Genomic DNA, 14,549 nt, shown 5'->3' with positions numbered 1-14,549 from the left:
CTTTGCATTACGTAAGGGTCTGAAAGCTCTCCATCTTTCTTGTTATTTCAGCCATATCTAATATCCTGCAAATAAATGCTCTAAATGACAATATTTTTATTTGGAATTAGGGAAAAAATGTTGTGCATAGTTTATAGAATAAAACAACAATGTTCATTTTACTCAAACATAAACCTATAAATAACAAAATCAGCGAAACTGATTCTGAAACTGAAGTGGTCTCTTACATTTTTTCCAGAGCTTTATACACACTAGTGCATCTCAAATAATTTGAGAATATGAAACTCATATATAATATAGATGTATTAAACACAGAGTGATCTATTTTATGCGTTCATTTCTTTTATTGTAAGTGTTCATGGCTTACAGCCAAAGAAAACCCAAAAATCAGTGTCTCAGAAAGTTTGAGTATTATAAAAGAACAATTGTTACTTTTGGCAGTGTGGGCAGTGTGCCAACTCCTGCTGGAAAATGAAATCCACATAAAAGGCCTGTAATATTTCCTGGGAAAACACTGCACTGACTTTGGACTTGATATAACAGTGGACCAACACCAGCAGATGACATGTCTCTCCACACCATCTCTGATTGTAGAAACTTCACACTAGACCTCAAGTAGGTTGGACTGTGTTTCTCTCTACTCTTCCTCCAGACTCTGTGCCCTTGATTTCAAAATGAAATGCAAAATTTACTGATTTCATTTGTACTATTGGTTTGTATTGGGTTTAATGCAGCTATATATGGCTATATTTTTAGTCTTTTCAATCAATATTTTCATAACTTCAAATTAGGAATTCATTTGGCTTTTCTGCTTAACTGTATGAAAACTATGCCCTTAAACCACTAAACATTTTTAAACAGCCTAACAACTGTCTTATGTTTTTGTCCTAAGTTTCCTAAAAAATAGATTTGGTGGAATGTTTTTTCTCGGGTTCTGATTGATGCAAAGGACACACTAAAATCGAATTTAGGCGTCCAGAGCATCCAGACTGAGGTGCATCTGTACAAATCTGATTGTAATCACATTTAAGCCACCTTTAAATGTGATGTGGGTCCATTTCAAAGAAAAAAATAATAATAATAATGTGGTTTCTCGCTGTTCACACTATCAAAATCAATCTGGATAATCCATATGGATACAAAGCATTATGAATGGCAATTTCCATTCAAAGGAAAATATAGTCCAGGAAACCTTCCCTAAGATCCTGGCAGAACTCTATAAAAAGTCTATAAAATGAGCATTTCAAGAGATGCCTAAAACCTATATGGCAAACATTGCCTAGTAAATGCTTACATTTGACACTCATATATTAAAACACCACTCTGATTTCATATATGCATTTTATTTTTTTTTAGAACAAAAGAACTCTTGATATATAAACCCATCCCAATTATATACCATTCAAACATTTACATAAGATACAAAAAAGAAAAATAAATTAAATAAGCAAGTCTCTGCTCCTATGTAGAACAGCTTATACATGCCTCCTTTGAGACATAGGGGTTTCTTCTCTTGAATTTGAAGAGAAGTTCATTAGAAAAGTATGTAACATTACCCATAACATTTTAAGAAGTTTCTGTTTAAGAGAAACATTAAACTTGAAGGTTGAAGACAAAAAAAAAACAGCTTGGCTGTGTTGGTTGGTTATACCCCATCTAGATTCATATTTTTCCATAAATACTATGTCATATGGCATTCTGTTCTGTCCTTTCAGTCTCCTCCAAGAACCAGGCCTGGTTCCTGCATCCATGCACCTACATAGCCAAAACCAGTAGGATACAAAAGGCAAAAAAAAGAGGATAAATATGATTGATATTTATCAAATCTCGAGCATCACATCTGCTCATTAGAGTTCAATGAATGCAACACATCAATGTTCAAGAGCAAGAGTTGGTGAAAATTAGTTGATGAGGAAAGATTAACTATTCACAGAGTCCACAAATAGTTAAGCCGGCTCTTCTGAATGTGCCGGACCCTATTTTGACTTGCACAGCCAGTAATATAGAGTTTATTACTTGCACAATCTTGCGCCAAAAGTCATTTTGAACAGGTTGAGGCAGAATCCTGATGACCATCTTGGCACTGAGTAGTCTGGCTTTATCTTGTCATTAGACAAAACGTAGCAAAAGCAGACCAGATGAGGAAAAAACTTGAGCAATAAATCCCTCTGTTTAAGATCAACGAGCAAATTTTACCATACAACCATGACCTAAAGCATCCTCCTGAAATTCAAACTTGAAATAATATCCTTCTTCTTCTTTTCTTTTAAATACATCAACATTTGCATGGCAAGCAAATTAATAACCAGACGCTTCAGTCAATTCCGATGTTAATCTGTGGTATTGAATGTTGGGTCCAGCTGCTAAAGTTCATATCATCAAATCACTTCAGATTTATTACTTCAGAACTTCATCATTCATCCAAGTCCATGGATCACACGCTTGGTTAATAATAATAATAAAAAAAAAAAGGTTTAAGGAAGAGTTCAGATCATAAAATATAAGTTGTGTTTTGTTTATAACACCTAAAAGCTCCAAATAAGAGTACTTTCAAGACAGGGTCTCCTATGCTCACATTCTTCAGAATTGGGCTCTGTTGCTTTGACCACCACTCTGAGAGGAAAGTGCAGCTTCTTCAAAAGGCACCTGTGAGGAGACAAAGCGAGAATGAGTCACTTTGGAAAAACTGGCCTTGGATTAGGTGAATAACTTCAATCAAGTGTCTTTATCACATTCATTTCATTGAATTTGATTCAGTGGCTCACATCAGTAAAGGAGTTCACATGCACTTCATAATCCGATTTCTGCAGAACACCTGAGTTTGTCAGTAATCTGAACAAAGTTTTGACACAAACTTGAGAAAATACAATCAGATTTGAGTCACTTTAGTCTGGAAATCTGAAAGTAGCCCTACTCTGATGGAGCAAAAACATGGCTCCTTCAAGTAGGCACATGGGATTAGATTAAGAAACACTTACGGTAGATTTAGACAGTATTGGCCCATAAAAAATTTGGATTTGTTTACATGCAATGTGATTCACACTTTTTACTTGATAGGATAGCAGTATATATAATTATACACACAAAAACACAAATGTCCAAAATTGTTTTTTTAAATCAATGCACTGGAGCAATGATTATAAGCAACATATTTATATCCAATCAATAAGTACAGTTTAAACCTAAGCCTTATTTTTTGAAAACATTTTTTCTCTCAGTCCCAGGAATGTGCTTCTAAAGATACTCTTGCAAGAGTATTCCAGCCCAGCAGAGGGCAGTAACACCTTACAAAGTTTGATGTCAACTTGATCACGAGTAAGTGCAACAACCAAAACAAACTGAAATACAGTAAAACACAGTTCCAGACAGGGATTAATGTTGATCCTAGGCTACACAACACACTGAATAGAGATTTTTCACTGAAGAGAAAATTTATTCCAGGACTAGGATTAGTCCTTGTCTGGAAATTGACCCCTATGTGAATTTGTTCAGTTGTTCAGCAACTCAACTGATTTACTTTAATGGAGGTTAATGGATGATGTTATATATTAGGTACTTGCATGCTTAACAAGAACTCTGGAAATGGTAAAATGTAGGACCAAACAGTTCTAAGCATGGAGGGTATCCGATCAGGTAGATTTTAAAAACAGACATGATGATTTGACACCAAAAATGTACAAACCAGGCTGAGCACAGTTTTTCTTAGCAGAAATAGCTCTCCATATTTAGGGTCACAAGACCGTTTAGCAGGTGGAATTAAATGGCGTATGGATCTGCTGATAGACAGATGTTAACATGGGTGTCACTATGCTGCAGAAGAGCCATGGTCAACAGGCTAACTTGGCGGTAGCGATGTTGGATAAGACCCATAGACAATGAACCAACACTGTATTAGCCATGTTAAAAGTCTGGTAGCATTAGGCTCGTAGTCAGTGTTCTAATAACGAGGCAGCAATGTGGGACGAGGCACGGAACTAGTTTAAAAACTTGCAAAGTCAGTAAAATCGGAAAATAAGACCAGGCACATCAGGCAACAGTAACTGTTGCTTAAATTTTTACCAAATGCTGTGAACTTCATGGTCCTGGTCCTGATTTAGAATACAACAAACTCAGAAAGACACCATTCCCTCTTAGAAACAGAACAGCCTGGACTTTGAAAAGAGGCTATAACCTATGAACACTTATTGGTTCTAATATAAGAGATTCCCCAGATGAGCAGGTTACATAAGCAGTACACAAACATCTAAACATGCTTACCTTCATCATCTGAATCAAAGCCAAAGAGGGACGTGCACTTCTCTCTGTGCCCCTGCAGCTCTTCCTCGCTGTTGAAGGACGCAGAGCACCGGGGACAGGCCTGCCTCTTGATGGAGGGTTCCACATTTTCAAGGGATCCCCTGTAGCTCACCTGGGGCCCCTTCCAGCGTTTGGGCATGCTGATAAACAGTTCGTCCAGGTAAGCTGAGGGAGGAGGGCGGACGAAGGGCTTGATGCCTACCGCCTTGTTTTCAGCCTCTTGATCTTTTTGAGGCTGTGCAGGAGGTTTAACCGGAGATCCTTGTTCATGGTCACTGTGACCATTGACAAGCTTGAGATTCTTGGTATAGCTGACTGAACCTTTATTTAAGGTCAAAGGCATTTCCTCCTCCACATTAGCAGGTGCGGCGATCCTGTCCTGTTCCGTACCTTTGAGCGGTTGCATTTCTGGATTTGCGGCACAAATCTCAAGGCCCTCAGAGCTAGTCTTTGGGCTTGCCTCTGGTGGACAGCTTGACTGATCTTCAGTTTTGTCAGGAGGCACATCGTTTTTGGTCAGAGGCATTTCCCAGATCCCTTTGTAATGCTCTCTCTCGTGACTGTACAAGGTCTTGGGGTCGTTAAATTGCATGGTGCATCCAGTGAAGCTGCAAACTGCCTTCAGTGGATTGTGATCTTTTATCATGTGGTCGGCAAGGTCCAGTCTTGTTTTGAACCTCTGCTTGCAATCTATGTCGTAGCACGGGTGCTTGAGGTTACCGCGATGGCAAACAACGTGATTGAAAAAGTGCTGAGAGGTCCAGATCCTTCTGTTGCAGAAAATACACTTTTGCTTGGCATAGTTGTAGAAGAACTCCAGTGCTTTCAGGTCACCAGGGTGGTGGATGAGAACGTGCGAGAGAACAGGACCTGCCCTTCCGTGGAACGTGCAAGGTTCCCTGGGGCAATTGACTATTGCAGGTGCTTTTACTTGTTTCTTGTTTGTGTGCACTGATTGGTAGATCTCGATTGATTCTACCTGCGTCCTGTTTTCCTCTTTTGTTAGGTCTTTTACAACGGCTTCAATGGCTTCAACAGCTTCAGCAGCTTCAATTTTCTGGTTTTCAGCGGGTTTATCTGTATGATTTGTTTTATTCTGTTTTTCATCACTTTTCACAATGTTTAACTTTCTTTTCTTCATTGTTTTAGCATCCTTTTTCTGGTTGGAGTTATCTTTTTGTTTAGCATGCTCTTTCTGGTTAGAGTCCTTTTTCTGGACAACGTGCTCCTTCCGGTCGGCATCCTCTGTCTTTTCCTTGTTCTCTTTCTGGTCTGCTAATTTGCTCTTTTTCTTTTCTATTCCAGACTTATGCAACTTTTTAATCTTCCTTTTAGCTTCCGACTGTGATGTATTCAAGCTCTTCTTTTCCTCTGCAGTAGCACTAACTAACGTCTTGTCCCGCTTGGTATTTTCATCATGTTTAGCTTCCTTCTTTTCAACTTTCTCCTCGGATGGCACCCTTTCAGTCTTTGGCTCTTTGCATTCCCGTTTAGTTGAAACCAATACATTTTTCTCATTTACATGATTGCTCTCACCCTGATCTTGCTTCATCTTGTGTATCTTTTGTTTTTTACAAATAACTCCATTATGCCTGTCGGCAGAGCCATCCCTAGGTACTGAAACATCTCTCTCTGCCATTGATGTTCCAGTCTTTGCTTTTCTAGCTAGTCTCTTCCTAAGAAACCTTGCCTTCAACTTGGATTTAGACCTAGAGTTTTTAACCAAACCCCTGGTCAAATAGATTATCTTCTTCTCAGCAGCGTCCTCCTCGTCGCTATCCACCTCACTGTCCCTCTTCTTAGGCTCTGGTACAGGTGCAGGCTTTTTTGTCAAACCCAACTTCAACAGACTTCGGTCATCTGTGCTTTTCTCTGCCTTTTGGGTGGTGGCCTCTCTTCTGAAATTCAGTCTCATCAACAGTTTAGACTTGATCTGTGCAAGTCCAGGTCTTGCCTTCTTTGGCACTGCTTCTTGGACTGTCACTTCAGGTTTCGCAGATGGTTCAGCAGAACCTTCACACTTCTTTTCCTCAACATGTGCAACAGGATCTCTTAAATGTTTGATGTGCTTTTTGAAATGGCCAAGTGGGCGACCAAGACCAGAGTCAGCCAAACAAAACATGCATCGTTTTTCAAGGCGATAATGCAAAAATGCATGTGTCAGAATTGCCAAGCTGGCAGATTCTTTATTGCAAAGCCTACATTTGTGTACAAGTTCTTTAGGCTGAAGTTTTCGCACTGGGGCTGAACTGTTTCGCACTCTAGTTACTGAAGGAGTCATAGTATGAAGGTGCTTAGCCTCACAGGCTTTGTGCAATACTGTTTCTTGAGGTTTCTTCTCCTGTATCTTGGGGCTGCTTGGAATTTCAGACACATTTTTAGGAACAAGGGTCAATCCCACTTGTCTCGAATCAGAAGAGGCATTTTCTTTACCATAAGTTAGTTTTTCAGGAGTATGAATAGTGTCAGCCTTCATTTGAGGTGCATTTAAACTAGAAGGAGTAGTGTTTACTGGTGATTCATGTGTATTTCCAGGGAATGAAACATTACTCGTTGCATTTTCCAGCCCACTTTTTACTGGGCAAATACTGTCAGAGGCTTTGTTAAGTGTGTTATCAGACGAATGAAACTTGTCAGCTGCTATTTCTAGTGCACTTTCGAGCGTAGGCATAGTGTCGGCCATTGTATTAGTGGTTTCATCTCCAGGAGGACCACTGGTGCCATTATGCACTACGTAATCTGGGATGCCCACATCATCCTTACCAGGTGTAAGTGATAAGGATGCCTGGCAAGGATATTTCTCTAAAACAGGCAGCTCATTTGTATCAACAATGCCCCCTAGAGGTGTAGAGGTGTCCTGTGCTACAGCAGGGGTCAGTGAGGTAAGTTTATTCTCAGCCAGAGTGTTTAACTTTGGTGGATTCTCTGAAGGTGTGGGGGCTTCCAAAGGTCTTTCCTTTTCAAGAACAGGCGGACCAGATGCCTCTGCGTTGTCACCCAGGGCACAGAGTCTTGAAATTTCCTCATCTTCAGGCACTTTCGCATATGAGTGGAACTTCTTCACAAAGACGACGCTTTCCTGTGCTTGAAAGATGAAAGACTCTTCTGTGGACATTGCCCTCTCTCTCCATGAGAGAGAAGACGGCTCTAAGAGTACATGACAGTGAGAATTTGGAGTCTCAACACAAAGCTTTGGAGGACTTTCTCGACATGGATTCAGATTAGATTCATCATAAGTGTGAGACGTCGCCATAGATCGACACTGAACATCAGCAGGGAGATCAACTTCATTATCAGGATAAGACAATTCCATTGTGATTTCTATGACTGGCGTTTCGACCGCAAGGTCTTTAAACTGCTTTGGCTTCCGCCCTGGTTTTTTGCCTTCCCTAGGGGCACTGTTTTCTGCCTGGGCAGCCAACTCCTCCAGCAGCCAGCGAGGTTTGCGCCCCCTTCGTTTTAAGGTCCTAATATCTTCCTGCCTAGTAAGTAATCTCTGGCGTCTGCTGTTCAACTGCCTGGCATGGTTCTGTGCCAAATCCAACTGTCTGAAAGAACGGCGCACAGGAAAAGGATCAAGATCCTTTGTGATTTGCGACCCTGGTTTTCTGCCTCTCTTCTTAGGCGGAAGACCTTGAGAAGATTCATCATCAAAAGTTCTTACCCTTCCATCCTCCGATTCTTGTCTGTTCATGCTGACAGGCTTTGCCACCGATCTGATAAAAGTCCTTTCTGGTTCCGTGTGGCACCTGCACAGGCCTCTAGCACAGTAATTGGGAACCCACTTGTCCTCCTCCATTATTTCACAGAGGGCAGCCTTCGCCACGCTGTCGCTCATGAGCTTCAGACAGTTGGTTTTGATGTTGAGGAGGTTCCAGAATTCAGGGTCAAAGAACAGTCCCTTCTTGAGGATTCGAATGACTTCAAAGCGAACGTGATTACCAATAGGACTGCTGTCAAGGTGGTACTCCTGATCAGGATGAGTGTACAGTAGAAACACGGTCTTGTAGGCCTCGACGGTGCGCTCCAAGAAAAACACAAGCAGGGCACAGGCTCTGCATATCTCCAAGTCGCTTGGAAGGAGGTATGCAATGGTTTTGTAGATGAGAGATTTGGTGTCAGGATCGTTCTTGAGGTCAGTTTGAAGTGCTCGGGCACAAAGCTCCACGCAAAAGGTCAGCCCGTCTCTTCCCAACTCCTGCAAGAAAGATTAAATAAATAAAAAAATAGTTTGAAAGCCACTGCAATCAGACGTGTTTACATCATATTGAGGGCTCCAGGGTAGTCTATTATAGTACAGCACAGCAGTGTGTGGTTAGAATTGGCCATATGAACAGACAAGTGACTCTGGCAAAAATCTAATCCACATTCAATGCTGAAAGCTTCACGCACACACCTCCCACAGGTCAGAGCAGCATTCTTGATCTCCCACAGGACAACAGAGATATAAGAATTCCTAAAGATACCATTTATAATATTGTGTAGTTTGATGGACAAACATGTTAATAAACATACCTCTTCCAAAATCACTTTCATAAATGGAAACATGGCCTTGATGTTTGCAGCTGACAGGATCATATCTTTGCACTCTTTTAGGAAATCCTGTTTGGAAGCCTTCACTCGGAGATACAGCTTACACCATATGAAGACCAAGTCCCTAAAGGGGAGCACCACATTGCAGTATTAGTATGCATTTCTACAATTAAGAAAATTACACAACAATTAATAACAAATAACGACTATGCATAATTTGCATTTATTTTCCAAAACCATAAAAGTAGTCCCCTTTCAAACTACTTTAATCACAGAGATACCAAGACTGGAAAAAGGGCACACATATACAGAGTTCTGGAAAAAAAATCTGAATCAGTTTCTAAGATTTTGCTATTTATAGGTATATGGTTGAATTCAAATGAACATTGTTGTAAATGTGTAAACTACGGACAACATTTCTCCCAATTTCCAAATAAAAAATATTGTCATCTAGAGCATTAATTTGCAGAAAATGAGAAATGCCTGAAATAACAAAAATCTTTCAGATCATAAATTATGCAAAGAAAACAAGTTCATATTCATAAAGTTTTAAGAGTTCAGAAATCAATATTTGTTGGAATAACCCTGTTTTTTAGTCACAGTTTTCATGCACCTTGGCTTTATGTTTTCCTCCACCAGTCTTACACACTGCTTTTGAATAACTTTATGCCACTCCTGCTGCAAATTTCAGTTCAGTTTGGTTTGATGGTTTGTGATCATCCATCTTCCTCTTGATTATATTCCAGAGGTTTTATATTTGGTAAAATCAAAGAAAAGCAAAATTTTAAAGTGGTCTCTTATTTTTATCCAGAGCTGTATATAAAAGGAAATCACATACATATCTATGATTTAAACACACATGAAAGAACATTCAATATCTGTTTGCTTAATTTTGCTGGTGAAATGAGGCGTGTCTAAATGTTTTGCCACATTTTATAGCTAATGTTTCATCTTTTAATATGTTAAACTATGCAAATGTAAAGCTTGATAAAAGTGTCTATTATTTACTTTCATCATTATAAATGATATTTATGTTTTTAATTAAGTTTTGTTTTAATTAAGTAGATGATGTGTAATTATTAATTGTGTAATGTGAAGACAGACACCCAAACTTCAACATAAAACTGTATGTATACACACACACTTGTATAATTTATTTTAAATCCAGATGTTTTTGATTGTGAAACTTGGGACTCACCAAAGGTAGTACATGTCTCCACTCCTGAGTTGTTGCGAGAGGAATCCTCTGCTCAGTTCCAGAACAAATTCATCCTTCTCCTCATTCTCTGCAATGCAGAGGATCTCCACAGCATCCTTAGCGTCAACCTCTGCCATCTTTAGAATAAGAGCATAACAGTAAGCACATCAGATTTTCTATGGATGTCCACATAAAATGTGTTTTTGCTTAAAATAGACACGGCTTTGACTTTTATATGTAGTTCTAGATTAGATACATATCCAAAACAGTCCTTGTAATGACAGAAAAAGACAAAAATGAACAATGAAGGTCACAGACAAGGTCAGACTAACCTCCTTGAACAGGCGTTCTTGCTGAGAGGTCTTGCGGAGACAGGAGAGGTAGGCCTGCTTGAAGAAAAGGTGTTTGCCTGCAGTCGGGTGCTGGCTGCATCTCTGGGCCAACGCCAAAGCCTCCTGATTTCGTTCACAGGCGAGCAGGTATCGCACTCGCAACTCGAAGAACACAGAAACCTCAGAGCTCAGGTATCGGTCCACTGTGAATCATACAGAACTTTATTAGCAATATGCTGGAAGACCTGCTATTTATAATTTATTAACATTTGTTAGATTAATAAACAGCATAAAATTAGCAAAAAAAAATGCTATAAAAACTTGAACCCACCTTCCTCCTGTGGCTGCTCCAATTCCTTTAAGATACCATGAAGGACCGAGCTTGCCCAGGGTCCGCCATCTTTAATGATCTGTCTAACCTGGAGCAGGTACACATTTTGGTACCTCACCAGGCTTGAGTGACATTCCTGACAAAAATGAAAATGATAATCATGAGATACAGATCATAAGTTGTGCATCTGCAAGAGAAAATATACCATCACAATGTAAACATAAGATTTGTTTATGGATTAGAGGAAAGAAATTCTGTACTAATTATACCTAGACAACATTATAATCACTGTCTACTATCTATTATCTATATCCTTTAACATAAGGTTATAAAAGGCCTCTACAGACTGAGGCAAAAAATACTTGTTGAAATTACCTGAAACGAGTCCAGAATGTCTTTTAAAGGGTCCTCAGGGAACTCATCTTTCCCAAAAAACAGCAGCAGCTCGAAGACACTCCTGCAAAATTGTAAAATCAATTATTTTTCTATTATTAAATTAAAGCTTTTAAAGCTTTACAACCAATGACCAAAGAACACAGTATTGTTAAAGTCAATAGAACTCACAAGATGATAATCAAACATAACAGAACCAAATCCTTGCAGAAGCCGCAATTTTGCTAGGTGATAAAATGAATAGCTTCCTAAGAAAAGATTAGAAGAGCTCAAGTTTATGAGCATCGGCTAGTATAATGACTTTACATTCATTCAGGTCAATGAATTCAAGCCACTGAGTACTGTGATGGTAAAATATTGTAAATATACAGAAAATGGCCAAAATTAGAACATTAACCAAAATGAAGTGATTTTCTAATACATAAGGAACTGATACATTTACGCTTATGTTATTTTGGTTACAAGTTCAAGGCCCAGTAATTCTATTCAAAGCATCACCTGGCAGCAGGGAGTTTTTTTGACCTTCTGTGATTCCTACTAATTTCTATATCAAGATATCGATAATATGTTCTCTGAATGCAAAACATCTATTTTTGAAATCAGATTATGGCAGTAGGTTATACTCACAGGGCGAGACTGCTCAGGGTGTAGCGCACATGCTCACAATCCGAGGGAAAAGAAGCAGCACCTTGGACGAATGCGCACAGGGCACTTCTCAGAACCTGCAGCTGCGGCAGGGGCACCTGCCAGCGGCTTGTGTGGTCCTCAACCAACTACAAGCAAAAGAGGGAGTCACAGTTATTGAAGCATTGGTCATTGCATGACAGACGATATCATATATATCAAATATTAATGAGGTCATATCCATTCATTGCACAATAATTCAATAATGTAATTATTGTGACAAGCCTTGATATTAGCATTGGCCCAGAATTCCCACAATAGTTTACCCCTAAATGAAATATTGATATATTGCCCAACCCATGAAAATTATCCATGTAGAGACTCAGAAGAACTTGAGCCAAATGGCCAACTAAGCTTCTTTAATATATTTACATTGTACTAAAATACATTCATTTTCAATTAACATATATTCAGCTGACACTGGAAGACTAGTGCATCCCAAATTTATTAACATCTTAATATAACATTATAGTCATTATGGCTTTTATAAAATGTGGGGGAACTATAGGACCCTGTGACAAGGCCTAAGCTTAATTACATGTTTCCCCTATTTTACAATATTTTTACACTTTAAATAGTTTTACACTTTTACTGGTGTAGCATTAAAAACCTTGAGTTGAAACTTCAACTTATACAGAAGCATTTTTAAAACTCAGTATCTAGTGCATCTCAACAAATTAGAATATCACAAAAAGTTTACTTTATTTTGTTAAAACACTGCACTGACTTTAATGACTTTAATGGAGATGCGGACTTCATTTTCCAGCAGGACTTGGCACACTGCCCACACTGTCAAAAGTACCAACTGGTCTTATATAATATTCTAATTTTCTGAGACACTGATTTTTGAGGTTTACATTTGTGAACTGAATACTGAAATAAAGACACTTATTAATGATATTCAATTTTTTTGAGGTGCACTAGTTCTTGTAATGTGGTGAACAGTTTTGACACCTTTGGTTGTTTTGATTTATTGGGGGAAAGAAATTCATGTCATGACACCCTTAAATATCGTGATATTATTTTAAGGCCATATCGCGCGGCCCTAGCAGTGACTACTGCTAAAACACAGTGCTGAACACTTTAACACTAACTTATCTAGCTAGTTAGCTAATTACGGCGAGTTTTTATTAGTTTTAACCAAGTTCAGCAGGGTCTTTCGCGATAAATCCAACTCAAGCAGGTCAGCGTTCAACAAAGAGCTGTTGTGGAGGCTGGGGTGGCAGAGAATTATCGCTATAACCGCACAGAAACGCGTCCAACTTTCCAACAGCTGATCTTAGCTGCCAATTAGAGTAAGCTAACGCTAGCTAAGCTAATGAGCTAATGTTAGCTGGAGTTGAACTCAGCCTGGCAGGCTGACAATCAGTGTGTTGTTTTGGAATGTAAGCAAAGCTAGCTAGCTAAAGGCTAACCTAGCAAACGGCTAACCGAGCTAGGTTAGCTAACTAGCTAATAAATAACCAGTTAGCCTGTAAACCGTGTAATAAATCACTAGTTTCGGCAGATACGGGCGTTTTTTCGACATTAACACGCACTCGGGGATCTCTCGGAGTTCCACAGCAGCGGTACAGTCTGCTAAAAGTGGCCGAGCTCCGACACTGGGGGAGGGGACGGGAGGGGGACTCTGACAGCCTAGCTAAGCTAGTTACCCAGCCAGCTACCCAGAATGCTAGCGCCCGTCAGCGGCTCCGCTCAGCCCGCGGCTCCCCGGCTCACCTCGCAAAACCTGGTGCAGAAGCTCCCGCTCCGCAGCCCGCGTTCCTCGCCCGCACCGCCGCTCACCAAACCCCGCAGCTCCCTCTTAAACCTGTCTAACTCCACTTCACTCTCCTCTTCCGCCATACTTCTTCTCTACCCCAGCGCGTACAACACACACCGCAAACCTCTACAACCAGCCCGACCCCGGCCCGCCTCCCGCGCCCGCCGATTGGACGCTCGGCCTGCCAGTCACCCCCGAACCCCGGGATCCTGCTCTGCTATTGGTCCGCCGCTCGTGTCAATCACCCCGCAGCTCACATGTAGTCCCTTTCTTTCAGTTTGATTTGCCAAACGCTGGACTTTAACTTTCTTTTTCTTGTAATTTCTCCTGAACGCTTGAACAAACATGCCCAGACCAGTTATATTAATAGTCTGCAACGCATATACTTTCTTGAGTTTGTTGTTTATCTAACTGTCTGTATATACACACATTAGTGCACCTCAAAATAATATGTAATTTAAGATAACTGAAGTTATTCAGTTCAAAATGTGAAACTCATATATTAGGTGGAAAGTAATTCATCACATTTACTCAAGTTACTGTAATTGAGTAGATTTTATGAGTAATTTGTCATTTCCAAAGTAGTTTTTAAAATAGGTAATTTTACTTTTATTCAAGTACGTTACATTTTGACACAAGTAATTTACTTTGCTACATTGGAAAACTCCCAATTACTGAGGAAAAAATAAAATGATAGGGGGAAAAAAACAATTGTTTTGGCACGGATGCTTGCGAGTGAAATAACGAGGCAATAACGTCCTCATGCAATACAAAATGTGCCCCGCCGGACAGAGCTGTCAGCTTTCAAAACTTCCTCATCAAACCTGCGAAAGCATGTGGTGGTAAGTATTTTTTATCATTAAACAATCTGCTTAAATGTTAAAAAAAAACATGTAAATAGCAGTTAAAGCATAACAATGGTAAGTTAAAAAATAATAATGAACTGTAAACTATAAAATTACAGTTTATAGTCACCTTAATGACCATAACCTTTTAACAGTAAAGAAAAAAATGGATGAT

General features: G+C 39.6%; 1 protein-coding gene across 1 annotated transcript; it reads right to left on the bottom strand.

Annotated features, from left to right (window-relative positions):
* Positions 1-1,324: 1,324 nt before the first annotated feature.
* On the bottom strand, positions 1,325-13,653 carry znf654 (zinc finger protein 654). Its single transcript, XM_007246694.4, has 9 exons — positions 13,487-13,653; positions 11,711-11,856; positions 11,066-11,147; positions 10,691-10,826; positions 10,360-10,562; positions 10,028-10,164; positions 8,812-8,953; positions 4,258-8,494; positions 1,325-2,646 (listed from the first exon to the last, which is right to left on the bottom strand). The coding sequence occupies exons 1-9, from the start codon at positions 13,610-13,612 to the stop codon at positions 2,636-2,638; spliced, it is 5,220 nt and encodes a 1,739-aa protein (XP_007246756.3). The 5' UTR covers positions 13,613-13,653; the 3' UTR covers positions 1,325-2,635.
* Positions 13,654-14,549: the final 896 nt, after the last annotated feature.

The sequence above is a fragment of the Astyanax mexicanus genome, chromosome 21 (genome assembly GCF_023375975.1).
Source record: "Astyanax mexicanus isolate ESR-SI-001 chromosome 21, AstMex3_surface, whole genome shotgun sequence".
In the NCBI taxonomy this organism is placed as follows: domain Eukaryota; kingdom Metazoa; phylum Chordata; class Actinopteri; order Characiformes; family Acestrorhamphidae; genus Astyanax; species Astyanax mexicanus.
The sequence above is the reverse complement of the archived record's forward strand: the minus strand, read 5'-3'. Positions and strand labels throughout refer to the sequence as shown.